The 22,421-nt window shown below is 40.9% G+C and overlaps 1 protein-coding gene across 1 annotated transcript in view; it reads right to left on the bottom strand.

The window, feature by feature from the left end:
- PPARGC1B (PPARG coactivator 1 beta) overlaps nt 1-22,421 on the bottom strand; it is a 101,293-nt gene that overhangs the window by 5,701 nt on the left and 73,171 nt on the right. Inside the window, exons 2-10 of the mRNA XM_018553059.1 lie at nt 20,475-20,642; nt 18,121-18,306; nt 12,913-13,029; nt 11,244-11,840; nt 10,766-11,174; nt 8,131-8,167; nt 7,483-7,547; nt 5,577-6,276; nt 3,877-3,955 (exon numbers count right to left, since the gene is read on the bottom strand). Coding sequence (XP_018408561.1) covers nt 3,877-3,955; nt 5,577-6,276; nt 7,483-7,547; nt 8,131-8,167; nt 10,766-11,174; nt 11,244-11,840; nt 12,913-13,029; nt 18,121-18,306; nt 20,475-20,642 — 2,358 coding nt within the window. The remainder of the gene's footprint in view (nt 1-3,876; nt 3,956-5,576; nt 6,277-7,482; nt 7,548-8,130; nt 8,168-10,765; nt 11,175-11,243; nt 11,841-12,912; nt 13,030-18,120; nt 18,307-20,474; nt 20,643-22,421) is intronic.

Here is a 22,421-nt window from a genome sequence, read left to right as displayed (position 1 = left end):
TTTCCTCAATAGACTATGCTTACTTCAATAGCAAAATGCACCACCAATTCCACATCACTGTTTTATATTTTTGATATTCCAGAACACAACAGCTTCTGCCTCACCACTTAAAAATACATTTTTATTTATTTACCTAGTTTAATAGTATTACTTTGCTATGGTCATTTACAAGTTGGTGACATCTAAGACATTATAAAATCAATGAGAGAATTTTAAACGCACTTAGAATTTACAAGAACATCATATTGTGATTGCCTAAGAAGAATAAAGACTAAGACTAAGAAATTCTATTTAAGCCTTCTGAATTATGAAAGACGTGTTATGAACATAATGGTGTAACACAGCTCCCACTTTATTGAATTTTCAATAGATTTGGCTAGTAGCAGTGTAATTTTGAAGGACATTGTGGTCCATTTAAATCTCATCTACAGTGTGCTCTTGGCTCGCACTGCGCGTTTTCTACCTCCGCGGCTGATTAATCTGAAGTTCTGCAACTTGGAGATATTTGTACTTGACTGAGGCTGAGCTTAATCCATTGGAGAAGGAGCAGAATAATCAAAATGTTCATCATTAAAATGCCTTAAATGGGGATTGTGCAAAATATTTACCCAAGTAGATTTGGAACATACATATCCGATAAACAATATTGTTTAATTGTACATTCCATTTTACATAAAACTATCAACTAGGTTATTTTGTAATTCAATTCCTAGGATCCAGTACCGCCCAATAACCAAGTGTTTACATGTATGTTACTACGAGGGAAAAAAAATTACATTATGTTTAATCGGCTTTAGTTGCTAAAGCTGAACCCCAGGTAAACAGCTAAATACAACACTGAAATATGTATAAAAGAGCTGCTGAACCTGCCAAAGGATTTGTATTTCTGCCCATCCAGTCTTGAGATTTACACAGCTTAGCCTTATCTGGTAGTGTAGGAGACTTAATTTTTACTTTTCTGCAGTTCAGCCAAACTTACAGTTCTTGTCCCTGCTCCATCCTGTCAGTAAGCAATAATAAAAAGCAGCAGCAGACTGATAAACCCATTTATCACTCTCACTCCTTTCAGCATCTCCTTGCACTGCGGCACTACAAAATGGCTTCTTGTGCTGCTACTCACTCCCAAGTCGGAGCTCTGCTGTGCAAGGATTGCAAGAGGCTGAAGTCAAATTTGGGCATTTATACTGCTTATATATATATAAAAAACAAAACCCAAACCCCATTTAAGGATGTGTACATAATAGGCATGCAACGATAACGATACTAGTATCGGTATTGGTGCTGATACCGAATATTTGGGTGAGTACTCGTACTCGCCAAAATGCTCAGATACTTACCCCCGATATTGGAACTTCCAGTCAGAGGGATATTTCCTCTGACCTGCAGTGCCGCAAAGGGAACATTGAGCCGGCTTCCCAGCCAATCTGGAAGCCGGGCAGTGTGTCATTACCCGCTGCCCAGCTTCCCGATAGGCCAGGATGCTGGCTCCATTCTGTTTGGCTGGCTCCATGCCAGCATCAAGTCGGCCAAACAGCATGAAGCTGGCTTCCCAGGCAATCAAGAAGCAGGGCGGCATGTCATTACCCGCCGCCTGGCTTCCTCATTGGCCGGGAAACCATGCTAGCAGAAGCACAAGTATCGGTACTCAGTATCGGCGAGTACCCAAAACGTAAATATCGGTACTCGTACTCAATACAGAAAAACCAGTATCGGTGCATCCCCAGGTAATAAATAGAGAGCTACATTATTGTGTGACTTCTATATCTGAATTCAGCCTTAATTCTGAATAGCAGATGCAATCATACGATTTCATGAATAGCATCACTGTCCAATTATTCTTCAGCCCTGTGCAGAATTTACACATTTAAAACACACACATTAGTTTCTGTTATCTTTCAGACCTTATCAAAACCTTACATACTGTATCTAAAGAACCTATCTCCTGATTTATGACAAGTCTGTTATCCCAATAAACAATGTCTATATACACAGTGAGTAGAACTCAACCTAAAGCTTTTTTTTCTTTTTTAAGATGGAATGTTTACAACCTTGTGCCCCCAATACGGTGATTCACCCTCACTATTTGACCTAATGACCACTGTCACTGGAACATTAAGTAATGGGATAATTAAACATTTTATGGAGGGGATATCTTCTAATAGAGATTCATGTATCAGTGACAGTTGTGAAAGGTGGGATTTCCCATCACTTAACCTTGTGTCACTGTTGACAATTTAGAGCTGTATGGGTAACTACAGACTGTGGAAACTCCCATGATAAGCATAGAGGTGTATGATGCAGAGTCACTGAAAGCCCTGATGAAGAGGGATCTGTGAGCCCCAAAACACGTTGGCTACTTTTTATAGATTTTGCATTAACATCAATAAAATGATACTGGACCATTCATATAACGGTGGTGCTCTCATTCTTGCATATTTCTTTTGCACTTCCTTAGGTACCCAGATACCCTGCATGATAGAGAGCATCTGTCCAAGACCAAAGACCATATTAGGTTACACATACTCTTATGGTCCTGCGCTCCACCGATATATCTACCTTGTTTCCTTCTGGGACAGAAAGGGAAACTAAATGAAAAATAATGGGCAGGCTTTCCATTTTAAAAAGCTCCTCATTTCAAGGATTCTTATAACAGTGTGAGTCTCAAAAGAGCCTATGGGGAGTGGATACTCTTCCATTGGCACTACCCCCCATTAAGTGCTTTCCCTGTTCTTGGGAAAGAGTTACCAAAAAAACTAAGGAAAACCACATAAAACGTATTTAAGGAATGATTAAACTCAGGCATAGAAACATTTGACTAGCATGTTAAATACATTTAACAAAACAGATGTCTGCTGGTGTACATAGAAAAAAAATTATGTACACCATCAAGCAAAGCCATGTTATACTTTTCACACTCACGTGTAGCCCAGAAAGAACAATTTGTCTCTACAGATTCACCCTCTGACCACTGTGTCGTTTTGCACTTTTCCTCTTTGCTGCTTAGTGACCTTCTGTATAATGCACCTGCATCACAAGTCACAAGAAGGTTCACTGACCCGCAGAGCATTACGCTACTTCATTGCAGCCTGACCCTGAGAACGTTGCTTTTTCAGTATAAAAGCTTTTTCAGCCTGGAAGTTAATCCATGCCCTTTGATTTACTCAAGGTAGTTGTACAGAATGCTGAAAACCCTGAATAGCTGTTGGGGTTGAGTTCACATAGTAATCACTGACGGCAGCTGTGGCTCAAATCCACCATTTATCCAGCATACCTCCACCTATATAAATGGGCTCAGAGGCTCTGGCCTATTTTTCATGTCCTATGTGATTTATTTACAGTGCTTTCTTTTTACATTGGTGCATTAAGACTGGCATATGTTCTTTCTATCTGCTTTAGAGCAAATCTGACAGGATGGAAACATCAGAGCTGCCATTGCTGACTCGTTTTTTAAAGTTGCTTATGCTGCGGTTGTCCTCTTTGCTTCACTGCTTGTGAATCACTGACCCGGAACAAGCATGTTCCAGCACCAGCACCTAATATGTCTATGCTTGTTTAAAGTCAGGAAATGACTGGCCCATTAGTTTTATGGGCTGTCTCACTGACCAAGTGGAATGTGTGTGAAGGCAAGCTCCGTCACTTCCATAAAGTTCCAGATCTTTGTATTATCAGCAAGACCCAGCATGCAGGCAAAGAGGGGGCATTGAAAGCTCCTGAAGGTAATTGCATGAATATAGGTGCCCTAATCCTTCAATAATTCATCAACAACCTTAATATCATTTAATATTCACACATATATTTGCATATGTATGTATTTTTATTTCTTTGGCAAGGTCAGTCACAATAATTTGCCAATTCATATGATGCTTAGGAACTCGCAATTACCTGCTCTCTCTTCCTTTGGAGTTGTCTTTGGTTCCAGTGTCCAGTCTGTCTGTGCTCACTGATCTCTTGCTTGCTAGAGAAATACAAAGGCTGCATGTGACTAAATTATGAAATATGAACATATTAAGCTTTCATTTGCCCTACTCTAAGCAATCTTAAAAGCCATGGGGCACAATATACATAGAATATATGTCAAAACATGAATTATTTAACAACCCAGTTACTACAGAGAACCCGGGCCCATCTCATTGTCTGTAACTGGATACTTGGTACCCAGCCTAATTACTAGAAGACATTAACAGTCAGCTGGCTGGGCACTGTTTTAAATGCTACTACAGGTATATGCTTTGTTCAATTATTTAAAAAAACTCTTAAAAAAACATAAAAACTCACTATCTACGCTAAGTATACATTCAAACACTATTGAATATATTTTTTCATAATGTAAGCATTATTGGAGGAAGTATCCATAAACTTCCTATAATCCAAACACTAGAAATCTGTATGAAATGGGAGTGTCAGTGAACCAAGGTCTATTACATGCTTCAGGAATGGAAGCTGGAGGAAGAACTGTTTAGGTCAGCTTAGAGAAGGAAATCACAGGGAGGCACTCCCACCAATGTTTAGATGCGTATACATTGCCCTATGAATGGGAAGAAGTCATTAAGCTAACCCTGGACACAGTGGAACTGCAGGCTCTGAATACTGATGTACTCCTTTGAATAACAGTAGGGCAGTGGTGTGTGAATCACAAGAGTGGTCAAACAGAATTCTGGCAGGTGCAACTGTTCACCTATACACATTTAAGGAACAATTCTGGGTGATAGGTGAAAGAATTAAGTAAGCTACTAATGCTTTCCAGCAAACACTGCTGCTGTACCCAAATCAGACTGTCCACTGCAGAGCTGCTAAGGGGTCTGTGTATGTATAGCTTTTTTTAACCACTTTACTACTATCATACATTTTTAAATGGTGGAGGAGTGGACATTTATTTCTGGACTGCTGCTTTGAAATGGCACCCTGTTTACTACTTATGCTCACGTCTGGTGGACACACAATGCCTATGATCCTGCCGTCATTAATACAGCTCAGATCCCAGGAAAAATGCACAGAGCCAAGAAGAGTGGCTCTGTGCTTTGGCCAATCATAGCGGTCACAAATAAAAACACTGCTATAGGAAGCAGAATTCAATGTATGAATTAATTAATTATGAATGAAGGGATCTTACATAGCAGATATAAGGGAGGGGTTTTAACTAATTTGATTGTGGATTTTTTTTTTAACCATTAACCTCTCTTCTCTCCTTTACATCTCATCTCCATTCTGTTTGAAGTGCCTCTTTATGAACGCCTTCACCTCCCTTATCCTGCACATTAACCACCCCTTCTTCAGCCTTCCACTGTATGTGACCTGTACATTAACCCATTCACCTCCTACTTCTTTTGCGAATGACCTGTACAGTAATGATGCACTGTATACAGTATAGTTCACCATTACCAAGCTTCATGCTTAAATTGGCTGCTTCTACTTTGTTCTCTTTAACATTCAAACAGTATATCAAACAAGAAAAAAACAAGCTAATGTCCCTATTCGTAACTTGCATATTACCGGAATGTGTTTGTGTTGAGGAAATATTTGCAAATGCCATTTTTGCATGATAAATGGAGCTTTAAGTAAGAGAATGATTATCCCACCTTTGTGACCTCCTGTTGTCAGGTGTCCGTATAATTTGAGTGGTAGCCTGATTTCGAGGATAGCTCTGTAGCTTGGAAGTAGGGTTCCTATGATTATATGACTTTTTTCGAAGAGGAGAAAGGCAGATGTCATCCTCTGGAGAGTTGCACTCACTCTCACTGTCCTCAAAGGCTGAATCATACTCAGGGCTGGTACACGTAACATTATCTTCTTCCTCTTTAAGAGTGTTATCTGGAGAACCAAAGTGCTTGGTGAGACTTGCTCGAATTTCATGGTCCTTCAGCTGTTTGCTGTCCTCTCTCTCAGAGGACATTTTCCTCTCCAGTACTGGAGGCACTATGTGCTTCCTGTCACAATAACCTGACCTGTCCACAGATTTAATCACTTTTCTCTGGAAAGCTGGCTCTGACTTCTTCACCTGGCAATAATCGTGGTCTCCAAACCGGGAAAATGGCCTCTTAATTCCTTGTGGGGGGTTAACAGGGACGGATGAGGTTTTGCTTAAGTGTGCAAACAATTCAGTCCTCTCGGGCTGTTTCCTTGACAGTCTCCTATTCACAAAAAGACGCTTTTCAGTCTCTCCCGTTTTTACAGGCGAGGTAATCGAGGGATCACTATTTGCAGAACCCTGGCTGATCTCAGGCTTGTACAGATCCTCCTCTGCAGGCTTGTATGGAGGAGTAGTTGGGGGTGTAAGACCTGCAATGGAGAGGAAAACAAAAAACACCAATTATGCATAGCATGGCTTTCTGGGGGTGTAAATCAATAGAAACGTATACATGGTGAAGTAATACGACTTCATATCAAAAGACGTCATATGTTACCTACAAAATACCTCATCTTCTCTTGCACTGTTGAATGGGACTTAAAAGGTGCTTAGAGTGCACTTACCATTACTGTTACTCAATACCTTCCCCGAGCAGCTCTCATAATGTAAATACTTACCTGCTCTCCCATCTGGAAATATCTTTGGTTGGGTTTTGCTTCTCCTGTGTATATGTGCTGCAATCGCTATTGATTTACTCTTTAAAGCAGTAGTGGCCAACCTGGTAAATACCAGGAGCACACTTGATGTCTAAAGGGAGGCACAATAGAATTTGTATTTAAATGATATAACTATCACCTTACTGCCATGTGCAGTGATGCATGCTACATGAGTAAGTACGATGCAGTGCCATTAATTCTGAATGGCATCCCAATGCACCTTGTCAATAGATGTGCATTGCATTGCGCTGCTGAAAATGCTGCATTTATGATTTTTGGTTGGTTGTGGTGTGTTGAGCAGCCCAATTAAATGAATGAGCTGCCCTAATGTAATTTGCGACAAACATCGCAGTATTTTTAAATTTATTATAATTTTTTTTAACTTTAATTGCTATCACATAGGGGGGCTTACAAGCCCCCCCATATTATGGCATACTAGTGGTGACAGGTCCTCTTAAAAGGTGATACTGGGGCTCCAAAAGACCCCTAATATCCACTTTAAATAAGCTATTGAAATGCAGATCACACTTTAAAATGTTATTGCTCGTTTCCGGTTCTATAGAGTGGGGAGGAGATCGGTGAACGCATGTTCGCCGCTCTCCTCCCCAGCATCCCGCAGACACGTGAGATGTTGGTCCCAGGCCCACAGGAGGGGTTGGGCGGGGGAGCGCACTTTACCGGCCCGTAGAAGCGATCCGACGGCAGCTGAGCTGCCAGAATCGCTTCTATTGTAAAGCCAACAGCCGGCTTTACAACTGTAAACAGAGTCCCGGTGGCTATACTATGTACATCACTGGTCGCGAAGGGGTTAATGGCTAATCTTGGGCAGTCGTCATGTCCAATAAGAAGTTGCAGTCAAGACTTTACTTAATACATAAGAGAAATGTATAAGTTAAGAACTATAATAAATGGATATGTTACCTGCAGTCCCACACAGCTCAACAGAAATTCCTTGATCAAAGTGTCTCTTCTCAAATGCAGATGTCCTGCAAATCAACAAACATAAAGCAACATTTTACAGCTTATAATATTAATGGAGTTGTGTTCAAAACTAGTAGTAATAAAGATGGAAGAACACATCATATACCTAAAGACAGATGGAAAGAGGAATGAATAGATGTCACTGATATACTAACAAAAGGTCTATGTCCCTGCTTGTACAAACAAGGTACAACAGAAAATGTAATTTCAATGCCTTCCTAGAGGTGGTGACATAATTTTATGTATTTACAATGTATTAACAGCGGAGTAAACAATGCACTTGACCTAATGCCGTTGAAAGGTTATGCCAAGAAACTGTGTGCAGCCTATGTGCGTTCTTTTTCCTATTAACCCACTGTCTTGTTTGACAGTGCTGTATACACATTCTACAGTTTGAATTTATTATCATGATGGATAAAGAAATGCACTAGTGCCCAAGATATTGACTTATTAGAGGATTTATAAGTAGAGAATTTTATAAAGCTGAAAATGTGTTTGATCTTGTGTACCCTGTAAATATATAAGACATTTTTGCCTTTTGCTACATTATATTCCTAGACTTCATTTATGTTAGTTTGAAAAGCTTACGTTTGTGACAAGGAGACTGTAGAGCATCTGGTGCCACCTGAAAGCATGAAAAGGACACAATTATAGTATTTAAAGTCATTCCAACAATGAACGCCACTGATAATCTAGCAATATTTGAGGGCGTGTAAATCTGTGCAATCATTTTTGTCATGTTTACATGCAAAAACCTTTTTAGGCCTGTGCGATGGACTTTTGTTTGATTCAGAAGGGTTTTGCACTGCCATACAAATTTATGGGGATGCAAAACCCACTTAAAGTAGGTAAAATGCAGGTCAGAAGAAAGTCAGGTCAAATGCACATGTCAATGAATTTGCGAACGATCTCAGAAGTGTCTCAAATTGATGTCATCAACACAAGCCCAAAGCTCATCCACACATGGCCTAAAAGCAAACCTAAAGTCATTTTTTGATCCAGTCTATTTCGCATCCTACTTGGCTCCCTTCGCTCTGGTCGCAGTGTTACTTTCTCATACGTTCTCTTTACTTTTTAAAAATAATCTAGATCACAAAACGAATTTAGCTTCGCTTTCATAAAACATGAAATAATGCAGAAAGCAACAAATAATTCAATATTTTCAACCTAAAATTTCATAAATACAGCACAGGGATGAAATATGGGTTATCATATAATGAATTGACTCTAAAGTCTGTACGGGTTACTTCATCCACTGGATGGTGCTGTAAACCATAGAAAACACTGACGTGCATGCACTGCTGGAATGGAATGCAAATAGACACATAATGTACCTTAAATAACGCATTCAACCTTCAAAAGCCAGAACTGTCAAAGTATTGCTGATTCCATGCAACATACTGTATATTTAAGCGTGTTCCAGGACTGGATGAAAAGAGGGCTGGCCAAATTTAAATAAATACAGCCACTTTTGGCATGCCATTTTAAAGTTTTGGTCCTGTATCATTATTTGAGATACGCTAAAAAACACACAGGTATTCGGTAATACCAGCTATTTAATACTAGTCTAAAGAGCAACAAGCATTTACAAAGCAAGGAGCAAACTTGCTAAAGGTTGGTTTAAAGCTATATCTAGCACTTTCCTTAAGATAAAAAAGGTACAAAAGTGGAAAAAAAATTGAGACTTACATGCAGAACAAGCACCTGCACACCAGATGTGCTCCTGTATAGTGCTCTGGTACCCCTAAAACCCAAGCTATTGGGTGTAATGCAAAGAGAGCCCAGCTTCTATGGTTGATGGCTCTGGTCAACTGCCCTGTATGTGCCTATAATCTATAATGACCAATAAGGCCACCTTCTAGCGATGGGCAAATAGGAAGACATTTGAGGCAGGAGGGTGCTAGCCAGAACCAATGACCCAAAAAACATTTTACAGCACCTTTGGTTTCAAGGGTACTGAGGTTCCAGCATGATAGTAAGCACTGGTTTCAAAACTTTTTTCCTCCCAGGTTTCTTTTAAACCAAACTTTGCTTTAGACATTCATAACATAAAAACACCTATTGGACCCTACTTCTTGGAGGCGCCAGTAATGTCACTTTGCTTAACTGCTGCATCCCTGTATACTTGGATGCAGGAGATCTCGCAAGACTTCTTGTGGAATATCAAAAACTGAAAATTCAAGATCCACTGATTTTCTCACCTCCACCCCACCCCCTGAATAACACTACACAGTGCAGAAGTTCATTTTCTTGGGCTTTGGGACCCTTAGATTTCCCTATGTAAACCCACTGAAAGCCGGATGACTGGTGAGCATTTTTTCATTTTAGTTTTTCTATTTTTAGGGGAAATAGGTGAGAAAATGAGTGCACCTTGTGTGAAAACTAGGGATGCACCGATCCAACACTAGTAATATCCAAACCCAAATGTTCCGATACCTTCCCCGATACCGGAACTTCCGGTCAGAGAAAAATTTCCTTTGACCGGCAGTGCCATAGGAGAACAATGAGCCGGCTTCCTGGGTAATCAGGAAGCCGGGTGGTGACTAATGACCCTCCTCCTTGATTGGCCGTACAGCCATCTCGATCCTGATTGGCTGGGAAGCCAGCTTTGTGGCCAATCAGCATAAAGCCGGCTTCTCGGCCAATCAGGAACTTGGGAGGCGGATCATTACTCACCGCCAGGCTTCTTGCTAGGCCCGGGAAGCCGGCTCGATGCTGAATGGCTGGAAATCCACTTTCCCGGGCAATCACAATTGAGCCAGCCAAACAACACGGAGTCAACTTCCCGGGCAATCAGAAAGCCGGGCGGCATCCAGCGGAAGTACCGGTACTCATACTCGACACCGAACAACAGGTTTTGGTGCATCGCTATAGGTTGGACACGATGGACTTGTGTCTTTTTTCAACCTGACTAACTATGTACCCATGTAAGCTAGTGAAAACATTTATAATTAAAAGTTGGTGGGGGGCTAGGAAAAAAACATTTTCCTGCAAAGCCTACTTTGTCATTGGTTGGCCTTTTCTTTTACCTTACTGAAAAATCCCACTGTGCAATACTGCTATTTTATCCTTTCCATTCATATGAATGTCATGTGTAACAAAATCTGAAAAATGCACTGGGAAATATTATAAAATCAAATTGCTTTTGGTTTGTATAGCTCTTCTAGAATTTTCCTTGACAAATTTGTCCAATATACCCCAAAAGTGACTAAGCTAGACTTACCTAAGGTGTGGCACCCTTCTTTGACAAGATCACTGTGTGCTTCCCTGGCATCCATTTCAAGCATGTCTTGTAGAGTTCTATCACCTTCAACCCGACCAGTAGTTTCAATAGACTCTTCAACTTCCACTTCGGCCACCTGCTCTTCATCAACGAAAGGCTCTGTTGTCAAGCAGTGAGATCGTTCCGTGGTAATCTGGGCATTCATGCCTGCCTGTGCTGTGCATGTCTGGGGAGAAACTTCATCATTAAACCAGAACTCTGGATTTAGTCTACTTGAGCGCCTGACTGCATAAACAGAGCATTCCTGTTTGAACGCAGATTTATTGGTCACCTGCTCTGGAGCGTTATGTGCTGGCCTTTCAGTGTCTGCTTCCATGCATCTGCTCTCTCTCCTGATCGAAAGTAATGGCTTGTGGGTTTTCTCCAATTCTGCTTTGTTGCCCCTTCCCAGCCCCTGCTCTGTTTTCCCTTGCATTACATGGCTACAAGAAGAATCAGTAAAAGCTGCATATACCGGTTGCGCCAACCTGTAAGGCTTGCTTACATCCCCACAAATGTCTTTTGCAAGTAGTACTTTAAGAATTGAAGATTCGGTCCTTGTTGGTTTTGTCTTTTTATATTTTCCCTGTGCATAGCACTTGCCCTTGGCATTAGCAGAGTTCACTTTGATTACTCGGTTGGAACAAGAATGCACAGATGGGTTGGTGTTAGTCTTTGATCTCTTTGGGAGACCAGTACAATGCTGGTGTTTCTCATCACTGTGATGTTTTTTAGGTGGAAGGCAGTAGGTGTGCATATACCTAATAAGGTCAACCACAGCTTGCTTCTCCCGCTCACATGTGAATTGAGGTTCCTGGCTCTGTAAAGCTGGTAATGGAGTGAAGCTCCCAGATTCATCCCCACTCTGATCCTCCTCAGCTGTGTCACTTTCTGCTTCCTGGTTGCTGTCAAGGCTGTCATCCTTAGCTGAAGATGATGGGACATTTGCAGGTGACACCAAATGCCTTTGCAGCTCAGTACAGCCTCTCAAATGCATCTGAGGAACACCACTCTGTCTTTCTACTGGACTCTCCACCTGCAAAATGGCCATTATACAAAATGCATGATCAGACATAGACAACAGATATCACAAAAGCAACTTAATGCCCAAGACATTTTAAGGGGGGTTGGGGAGCTCTCCTCAAATGTTCAGACTATGATTATCAGTATAAGGCCAGGAGTGATCAGGGAGATTTCACAGCAGGAATCATGACAGAAACAAAAAATTTTTGTTTAAGTGGCTATTCTCCCAATAGTTATGTTTTCTGAACTTGAGAGTTCCAAAAGTCAGCAAAATATGAGAAACTTTTTGTAATCTGATCCTAAGGAAACTCATACTATTATGTCCATTGTTAAAATGTGTTACTGCCAACAGCAAGGTTAAAAGGATGTAAACAGAATGATTGACAGGTCCGTAGAGCTGGGTAAACACTTTGAGGACAGATGAGTAAAACAAACATCTTTTGCCATAATGCTAAACAACTTAAAGTGAGTGGTTTAATAGTTTGGCAATACAACCCTTTTTAGGTTATGCCTATTATTAGGATAGTTAATATTTAGATTTTTCTTTTAGTTTTGAATAGAGTGGGAAAACCTGGTGGGGAGATCTTAACTTATTTCCTGTCCCAGTGACCACAAAGGTATTGAGCGGTATGGACCAAAAGGAAAAGTAGACAAAACATTACATAGATTTTATCCCTTGTGTATGGCTCTTAATAATGTTTACGGTTTACGGTCTGTGCCCATCTAAGATTTTATTCATTTCTACTCCTGGTAGCCATGCAGAAAAAGGTGGTGAAACCTCCTAAATGGGGGACACAGCAACTAAACTTAAATGAATCTTTAGCCCTTCCCCATTCGACCCAAAACAAATAAGGGAACCATTTTTTTTTCAAGCCCACTTTAAAACAACATATTTTTACAGATTTTGCTCTTTTAAATAAACTTAGCTAGGGGAGTAAACAGCTTTCAGCAAATAGATAAAGTCAAACAAATCAGCAATAGTTGAGAATGATAAACGTCTGTTGATGACACCATCACACATATTAGTTAACTATTTGCTTTGCTTTATCTAGCACAAAAGCTAGGAACTAAGCATCTTTCTTTACCTTCAGACACTGGCGGTGAGGACGAAGTTTTGTGATCCCTGTTTGCCTGCAGCTGCTGTCATTGTGAGTGTCAGAACCCGTGGGTGTCTGTGCTGGAGAAAGAAGTAGCTTCTTTAGCTGTAAAACAAAGTGAAGACACATCAGAGACCATACATTATAAACCCTCAACATATAAATTCATCTGAACATACACAAACACACAGCATCTTGAAAAAGAACTACTGCTTTCTAGACCCTCCAACTGGCTGAATGATCAATGCAGTTTTAGCTGTATGGAGCAAAATACTTTAAAGGCTGCTGTTTTTACTTTAAGCCTTTTTTGATTACATAAAAGGGTTCTTCTGTATTAAAATAAGAAAATGAAAAAATCCCTTGCTTTTAAATAATAGATTTTGATGCCTTCCTCTGAACCATTGCACCGAGAATTTGTGCACTGTTGAACATTTGTCTTTGAATCAACTTGGACAACTGTCGGTCACATTGTACAACTCTCGACTACATAAAGGCCTGAATGAACAAATGTTCTTGTTGCTTATAGCAAGCAGATTCTCGCTTTAATGTCTATAGTACAATATTAAGACAGTTATCATCCACGGTAACTAAAATGTTTTCCTTCAGGCAGTTAAAAGGAGACCACTTACCGTATATAAATTAGGACCCCACCTGGAGCTCTTCCCACTGGACCAGCGCGCCGCTGACTCGTCCCTGCTCTCTCCGTGATGTGATGATCGATCACCGGCACACGGACACAGTGAGTGAGGGCTGAGGGTGGGGGCGGGTAGAGAGAGAGAGAGAGAGAGAGATTCATTAAGCAATTATATATGTATTGTCTGCACTGTATTAGCAGTATATACTACATATAGAGTATATATTGCTAATACAGTGCAGACAATACATTTACAATTATACTAACATGAATGTATTAAATTATCTGTATGTAGCCCTGTACTATGGATCATTTAACCCATTCATGTTAGCAGAGGATCATTGTAAATGTATTGTTGCAGGCACTCTATATGTACATGTACTATATACTACATATAGAGTGCACTGAACAATAGATTTACAATTATCCTCTGCTAATATGAATGGGTTAAATGATCCGTAGTACATGATATGTAGCCCTGTACCCCCTTTTCCACTTACAGAGCTAGGTTATTTTTCTTTTAAATAAATATTAATGTAATTTTATTGGTATCTATCTACCAGTAGCTGCCTCATTTCCCACCCTCGGCTTATATTCGGGTCAATACTTTTTTTTTGGTAAAATTAGGTACCTCGGCTTATATTCAGGACGGCTTATACTCGAGTATATACGGTATTGTTTTCTCCTTTGATAGCCACTATTAGTGTTTTAGCAGTACCCATAGAGGACTGAACTGAGGACCACGTGTTTGGCTAATACTTTGGAGGTCCAAATAACCCCCTATCCTACATTAGCATACTGTATATGATAACTTTACTTTTATACTAATTATTTCCAGCTGGCCTACCTCCATCCATTCTACAAGCCTCTTTATAGATAAAAGCAGACAGTAATGTCTACAAGTACCTGGCGGCAACACGAAACGTGAGAACAGATTAAACGACCTGCATAGGTTTCCTTTTTCACCATTTACTTGCACCTCCTACGAAGCATGTATGCATTGGGGAAAGTCATACATTCTCTTAAACTCCAACAATAAAAAATTCAGAGCTGTCCTGTGCCCTGTGGACACCACTTTAAGGAGTCCTCCGAGTTCCTGTCTTCAACTACAGAACAATTAGTGCCTATGCTGGGGAGATGAGAAGAATTGGCAGATTCAGTAGCTTAACAGACAACTGGGCAGGCCTGACACTTAAGAATGAATAATAAAATGTTTGCAGAGCTGTTCGCTCTGTGAACATTTGACTTTTACATTCACAGCGCCCATTGCTATTTTCAGGTACATATGTGAAACATATCACCTGAGCTGTAAGAACGATTTGCCAGAGATCCTTACAAGCATGTGCATTTAAATTAGTAATGGCAACAGAAAGCCATCCACACACATTGTATCTGCGTGGAGCAGATCAGATTTTCTTGTGAGAGAACAGGCAATTATTGAAGTTCAAACAACCCCTTAGAACTGAACCAGATGCAATCTGAAACAGGCAGAAAAGCATCCATTAGGCACACATGTCATTTGGAAGTTCTTGATAAATGATCCCTTTTGCTCGTCTGGCTGTGTATCAAGTGTGTTATAACAAATGCATGCACCACTGACAAACCTAATTGTATTCCTTTTTTGCTCTACATGCGTAAATGTAACTTAGCGGTACATCAGTTGGCTGCTTTTTATTTTTTTTTAGAAAAAGCTCTCTTTTTACAGATATGTTTTCTCATCAGTTTATTTTTCTAAAAATAGCATATCAGTTACCAGATTTCCAGGTGATTTGACTATTACTCAGCTGGAAACTGAGTATTACATTTTTTGCATTTCCCCCCTCCCTTTCAGCAACTTGTCTTTATTCACCATGATGTGTGTTGGTGGGTAAATATGTGATTTTGCAAATTTTGACAACAATCTAGTTAATAGTCAAACATGTAGTGTCTGCTAGAATTGGGCTACATCTGGTAAGTCAAATGGTTGGTTAGACTGTACAGATCATAGCAGTAGTATTGTGGCTATATCAGTGCAAGTTTTTCCATCAGTAGAGTGAAAGAGCCACATCTAAAATGGGTCAGTCTGTATTGGTGAAATGACCTACTTTGTCAATATGATCTTAATTCTGCTTGCCACCTTAAAGCTAGCCATTATTAGCAGAGATGCTGAGGTTAAACATATACCTCAATGTGGTAAACATATACCTATAGATAAACATATACCTATAGGTAAACACATACACCAAATCTAAAATTTCAGTTCTGAATAGATGCTGGTAAACTTAATCGCCTCATTATACAGCTCTTAGGGGACATGGTGCAGAGATCACTGTACTGGAAATCCCAACTCTATAACCCTGCCATGACATTCTGGGATGGTATCATACCTAGGGGCTGATTTATAAAGACTTTGCCCAGCGTAAAGCTTGGGAAACGTCATTCAGCATTTCTACTGCTAGATGGAGCCTTTAAAATAGATTTCATATAGAATAGAAGTCAGCATTCACCGGTGTTTGTTTAATAGCACCCTGGAGTTCATCCTTAAGCTTGCACTAAAAAGGCTGCAGGAGTATGGAGAAACTCCTTATGCAAAAAAAAAGATGAATACTTCAATGGCTGGGGCAAGGCAGGCAGAGCAGGACAAAGATTTCATAACTGAAAGTGAACCAGTGCTTTACCCATGCGCGCAATAACTCCTTTCAACAGGTGAACTGCCTGGATGTGTACTACTGGCATACATTAGATGGTGCTTAAAAGTTTTGACAAATTTAAGAACTCCAGGTAAATTTTTTATCAACAATTGTGGTGGGGCAACCCCCGCACTGCAAGGATTAAGCACTCGTTTTTTTTTCTAGGTGCTACCCTTGTGGGGGGGCAACCCCCGCACTGCAAGGATTAAGCGCTGGTTTCTGTCTAGGTCCTAAAGAAAAATTATACTCTCAGACCATAGAAGCCGACTCCCTGCTTCTGTACTCATTGAAGCGTGTCTCCGCCTCTGCTGCACAGTTGGACTGCTCCTCAGTGTCCTCACATCAGTACACAGTCTATGCAAAGTGTATATAGATGTGAGGACACCAAGGAGCAGTCCAACTGTGCACCAGAAGCCTGAGACCGCTGAAGCAGAGGGGGAGAGACGTTCTAGAACAAGCCGGTTCAGATGGTCAGGTGAGTATCACCTGTTTTGGTTTAGCACTTAACCCTTGCAATGCGGGTTAATAAAATATTTTCCTGGACTTCTTTAAATGATTGGTCTGCTTAATGATGGATTATGCTAGCCAGCCATTTAAAACATATTTTAGTTCTCAACTTGCCACTTTATGTTCAAAACATCTTATGTGACTGGCTGTGATGAAAATTCAGATGTAAAACATTAGGGCTTGTATGCTATCTAAAAGGTTCATGTAGTTGAACGTTGTCTTCCTGCATTCGAAACGCACGTCAAAAGGTCAGAAGATTTGTATTTACTTTAATGGTGTGGTATTGATGACAGTTCTGAGGCTGTGGTCAATCTGCTTTGTATTTCTCTAGAGGCAACAAATCCTTTTGAGATGCAGGTAAAGCAAGTGAAAGATAGACTTTTGTTGCATTTCATGTTTAAATGCAAAAAGCCGCATTTGACAAGAACTTATTTTGCTAAACAAAAACAAATATTAAACAGAACACAGCCAGGAATATCTGTTTAAAGAACTGAATTGAAAATGTGACACATTTGTGAGCCTTTCTAATAATAGGCAGGACATGAAAGCATTTCAAGAATTATTGGGTTCTTCCCAATACTTAGAGCCGGTGTGTGACACTGCAGGTGTCACACGCCAGCTCTATGGCTCGAGAACAGTGCGATCACAAACCGCTGACCACTCAGCTCACGACTTCTCGCTGCGGAAAGCAGTGACTGTCAGTCACCACTCCCCGCAGGGATTCCCCCTCCCCTGACTCTATTCCTCCAGCTCTCTTTGGAGGGACAGATAGGGGATGGGGCAGGCAGCATGGGGCAGGCAGCAATCAGGCAGAAGGGTGGATCCTGACAATATTGTTGGGATCCTTTCCGGCTGCAGTGCGGCTCTGAACGGTCAGCAGATAGCGGACACTTGTCCGTGATATGCTGAGTTTCGATCACAGGAAGTAGATTAGTAAATGTACTCCTGCGACCCAAAAGAGAACTAAAGCAAAAAAAAAAAAGGTTTAGCTTTAGTTTTAAAAACTGACCATGATTATGTTATCCTTTTGAACTCCAAAATATAGTACCTAGTAGAAAAGGAACAGCACCATCCTAGTCACAAGTACAAAGTCATTAAAATGGGAACATGGAGCGTGCTCTCTGGGAAACTGCAGCATATCAAGTGGAATAATAGTATATTCCAAATGGGAAAACCCTATGCTGGGCCCTTTAGAATGGTGAAGAAAACATGTCTGCCTTTCAATCTAATAAATACATATTACACATACAACATATGGATGAGTTTTTTATATTTTTTAAAGCCTTAAATGAAAAAATTCAGACCTTTGTTGCCTATCATACCCATGCAGGCGGCTATTCAGGGCCTCATCCATTTCCACTTTAAACAGTAGGAAGTGGTTCTTACTATAGACAGCTCATCTTCAGTTTCTAGACCCTTAAAGGACTCAGATGGGAGGCAGGATTTTGGCGAGAGGGCGGGTGCGGGGCAGAAGTCCCCATCTCCAGAGGACATGAAGGCTGACAAGCTGATCTCATCATCCAATGTCTGGGTGAGGGCTTCCAACAAGGCCTCATTGTCACCGTATATGATCTGAAAAGAGGAATAGGTGCATTAGTCAATAAACAGTCTCTACATAATGGCTCAGGGCTAAAAAAAAAAATCTATTATTCCCGTAAAGCAACATTATTGGCCAATAATTAATCTCAGAGGAACATGTTCAAGAGATACATCAAATACGGTCAAATTGTGTTTAGTGTGATACAATGCTATCTTCAGCATTGTATCACACATTGGGGTTGATTTACTAACCTAAACACACACACACACCAGGTGTGTGTGATTTTCACACAGCAAAACGTATTTATCAACCAAAAAGTCTCTAAAAGCATATTTCCACTAATGCCATATATGGAAAAATCATGCACATGATGCATATATAATGCTGCTTCACAGTTTAGACAAAAATGGTTAGCTCATGCATTTACATTCCTGCATTCATCAACGCAAGCAACATAACATAGAGCTAATTTACACCACATTACCTTGCAATTCATTGCAGGGCTTTGAACAACACACCTGCTGGGTGTGTACACACTACAAAGGTGTTTCGATTCCTCCCATAGATCATGCTGGGAGGGAACACACTACAGAGGTGTATACACGTTCGTGGTGTGTTTAAAAGGTTAGTAAATCAACCCCATTGTATCACACAGCAGCTCTGCACGCTGATAAGAAATCATCTTACAATTAACATTTTTTTTTGCTTTTAATTACAATTAGTTTTCCACTTCCTGGGGTTGAGTGAGGTTCTAGTGATGTAAACAAATCTCCCTTGTGGGCCAAAAAAACACTCAAAACAGTGACAACAAAAATCCTGAAAGGGGTTTTAACCATTCTAAACCCTATCCAAATCAGCTTTAGTTCCAAAAAGGTTTGTAGAAACAAGTCTAAAATGCAGCAGCGGATTTATTTTTTATGGGCTGCAGATAACGCTCGGTCACCATGGTATTAGATCAAGAAAAACTGTCACTTATAACCACTGTAAACAGAGACAGGCAGTTGGATTTTATTTTTACCACCATGCTCCTTCACATTTATGTCTCCCAGTGCCCTAACAAATGAGTGCACTAGGGCTGACTTTGGGTTTAGTGGGACTTTGGGATGGAGCAGATTGATTATTCCATGAAGTGCAAAAGCTTTCTTCCTATCATTCCAACATCTGAGCTTTTATCAGGTGCTGGAACGTATGTTTGCTGTAACCTGCTGGTAACCTAGCTTCCAAATCCCTTTAGTCCTCTCAAAGACTTTGCTCCAGTCTAAGACAACGGAGGTGTTTAAACACAAACTCCCAAACATCCTGTCCTCTGTGTTCAGCAGATCCCTTGAGAAACTTTATCTCAGCTGACAAATGAGCTCCACAGTCTCTAGGTAGAAAAAAACTTTTAGAGACACCGGCATAATACAGATACAAGAAGAGAAATCAATTGGAAAGTAAACAAATAAATACGCCTCCCTCAGAACTGACAAATCCAAGCTACTTTTAGCTCTAACAGAAGCTTTAATAAAAAAGTGATCAAGGTGGAAGACTACAAGACTGCAGATCTCCTAGGCAGAAGACTGTAAACCTTCATAATGTGGCATAGCTGTCTAACTGCAGTCTGCTGGAAGGATGGCCAGGTGCTAGCTTGCAGTGCTTACTGAAGACTTTAGCATAAAAGCAGGCTGTTCATGATAAATGCAGTTATCTAATCTTGTACCCAAAATATCACTTTATTCTTTATCTGTTGACTGCAGTGTGGACCACTGAACACCTGAAAGCCAGATCTATATTCTGCTTTATTTTGCTGTACAATTGGGGTGTTGTCTAATGTAGCCAATCTGGTGAAAAGCTGTCCATACACTGATCAAGCAGGACATAAACCAACCTGTTTGAAAAAAGTTGATTTTTCAATTGTGAAGGGGGTGGATATTCCCCCATCCATACTAATATCATGGTTAGGGGAATCAGGAGTTATTTTTAGTTCAGTCCACAGCGCTGAATGAGAAATAGCGAACAGTGTATGGCAAGCTTTAGTAATTTCCTATCTTGCAACTTTGGGAAATACAGTTAGAACTACATTGATTGCTAAGACATCTCTACTTTTGCATTAGATATAGATGAGATGCATCTTCACGGACATCACCAGACAAGCACTTTACCTATTAGCTCATATAAAGTATGTGGAATAAATGCAGTAAGATACAAAGACTATAGTTACCTGAAAAAGCTCGGAGTCGTCAGTGCTGTACTGGCTGGACTCGTTTTCCGACTGATCCGTACACCACTGCAACTCATTAAAACAGCTGTTAGTGTCAAAATCACCAGCGTCCAACTGGGAGAGATCGATCTCGGGGAAGTCCAGTGACAGAGGTTCCTCACCAGGCTCCTGAAAGAGAAGTTAAGTGCACATGAGAACTCACAGAATGGTGCTCCCTACATGATACCAAGAAAACCCTGCTATTGACAGACGCAAATAGTCAGCCTGCTAGGCCTCAGGCATCAATCATATAAAAATACATGCTCTGTAGGACGTTTGTACATTCACACCAGTGAAAAATATGCATTTTGTTTTAAGAAGAAGATGAAAGATAAGTTTGGAACTACCATATGACTATTTAAATAAGATGTCCGGGAATAGTGAAAATACAGTTTGCCCTGGTCCTCTTCATATGGCAACATAAAGGTCCCCCTTTTTGCGCAGCTCCCATCTTTTCTCAGGATAGATAGCTAAGAAAAGTCTACTTGTAAAATACAGTGAGATTTGATTTTGAGCTATACATAGATACATAGGCGTCACTACAGGGGGGCAAGGGGGGGCAATTGCCCCCACTGTTTTATGCTTTGCCCCCCCCGCTGAATTAAGCAGCAGTGCAGTGGCTCCAGTGCTGGTGCTAGTATACGAGCAGCTCCAGCGGCTTTCTGTAGAGATCTGGATGTAGCTGTATTGTCAGCCCCGCCCCCCTGCTGCTGACTTTGAAGTTGCTGAGCCCGCAATGTGGCCGTAGCTGTGAGCCTGCCCGTCATGCAGTGTGTGAAGCTCCTCACAGTAAGTTCTCCCTCTGCTCTTAGAGGACGATCGTTTTTTAACACTTGCTCCTGCTCCCAGGTGGAGGTGCAGGGCATGTAAATACATAGTCTGTGAAGTGTGAACTGTCAGAGCACTTCTCCTGGTGCCACAGGAGTTCTGAGGGGAAGGGGGGAGGGGAAGGGAGAGAGGTTGTGATCCCGGGTGCAATGCCATAAATTAAAGATCTTTGTACTGTCTGGAGTGTGCACTGTGCAGCTAAAATCCTTATCAGATAGATTTATAGACCACAGTTCAGCAGATAGTGACCCTCATGGACAGCACAGGGGTTTAACTGTTTGTTTCCCAGCTGCAGCAACAACTAATAAAGTTATACAGTGACTGCTACTTCAGTGACCATAATGATTATTTATTCTACAGACATGCAGGACAGGGCTTACTATGGGGCTTTTTTTCATGGAATATAAAGTTCCTCCTTTTGGCTAATTTTCTTTAATACCATCCTACAGTTTACAAAATGAAAACTCCTCACGCCTTTTCTCATTTGCAGTGTCCCAGGCTTGAATGCTTAAAAGTAGGGAGGCACTAATACCGATACCGGTATCTCTGCAGATACTGGGCATTTTCATGAGTACCCATACTTGTGAAAATGCCCCAATACTAAACACAGATACTGGTGTTCTATCAAGGTTTGTGACTACGTTGGAATGTGTGACCAGTCACGTGGTCACACATTTTACGTAATTGCACCTAGTTTTTCGGCGGTGGAATGTGTGACCGCCCATTAGGTCAAGCATTGCAACGCTTTGTCAGCTGTTCCAGGACACATCGGCATCGCATGTGCAGGAGAACCCATCTACATTACCCCATCTGCCTGGAACATCTGATCGGTCCTCAAATGTCACTCAAAATGTTACTACTATCTGACTTTGTGAACATTTGACATTTGAGGACCAATCAGGAGTTTCAGGCAGAATAGGTAATGCAGAGCGATTCATGTGAGCAGATCTGGCCTGGAACAGCAAAGTGTTGGAATGCTTGACCTGATGGGCGGTCATACATTCCACCGCTGTAAAACTGGGCAGGATTACGTTAAAATGTGTGACTGGTCATACATTCCAACGTAGTCCCAAACTTTGA

This window comes from Nanorana parkeri, unplaced genomic scaffold (assembly GCF_000935625.1).
Source record: "Nanorana parkeri isolate BGI_ZX_2015 unplaced genomic scaffold, ASM93562v1 scaffold107, whole genome shotgun sequence".
Taxonomy (NCBI): Eukaryota; Metazoa; Chordata; class Amphibia; order Anura; family Dicroglossidae; genus Nanorana; species Nanorana parkeri.
This window is presented reverse-complemented; position numbering and strand designations above follow the sequence as displayed.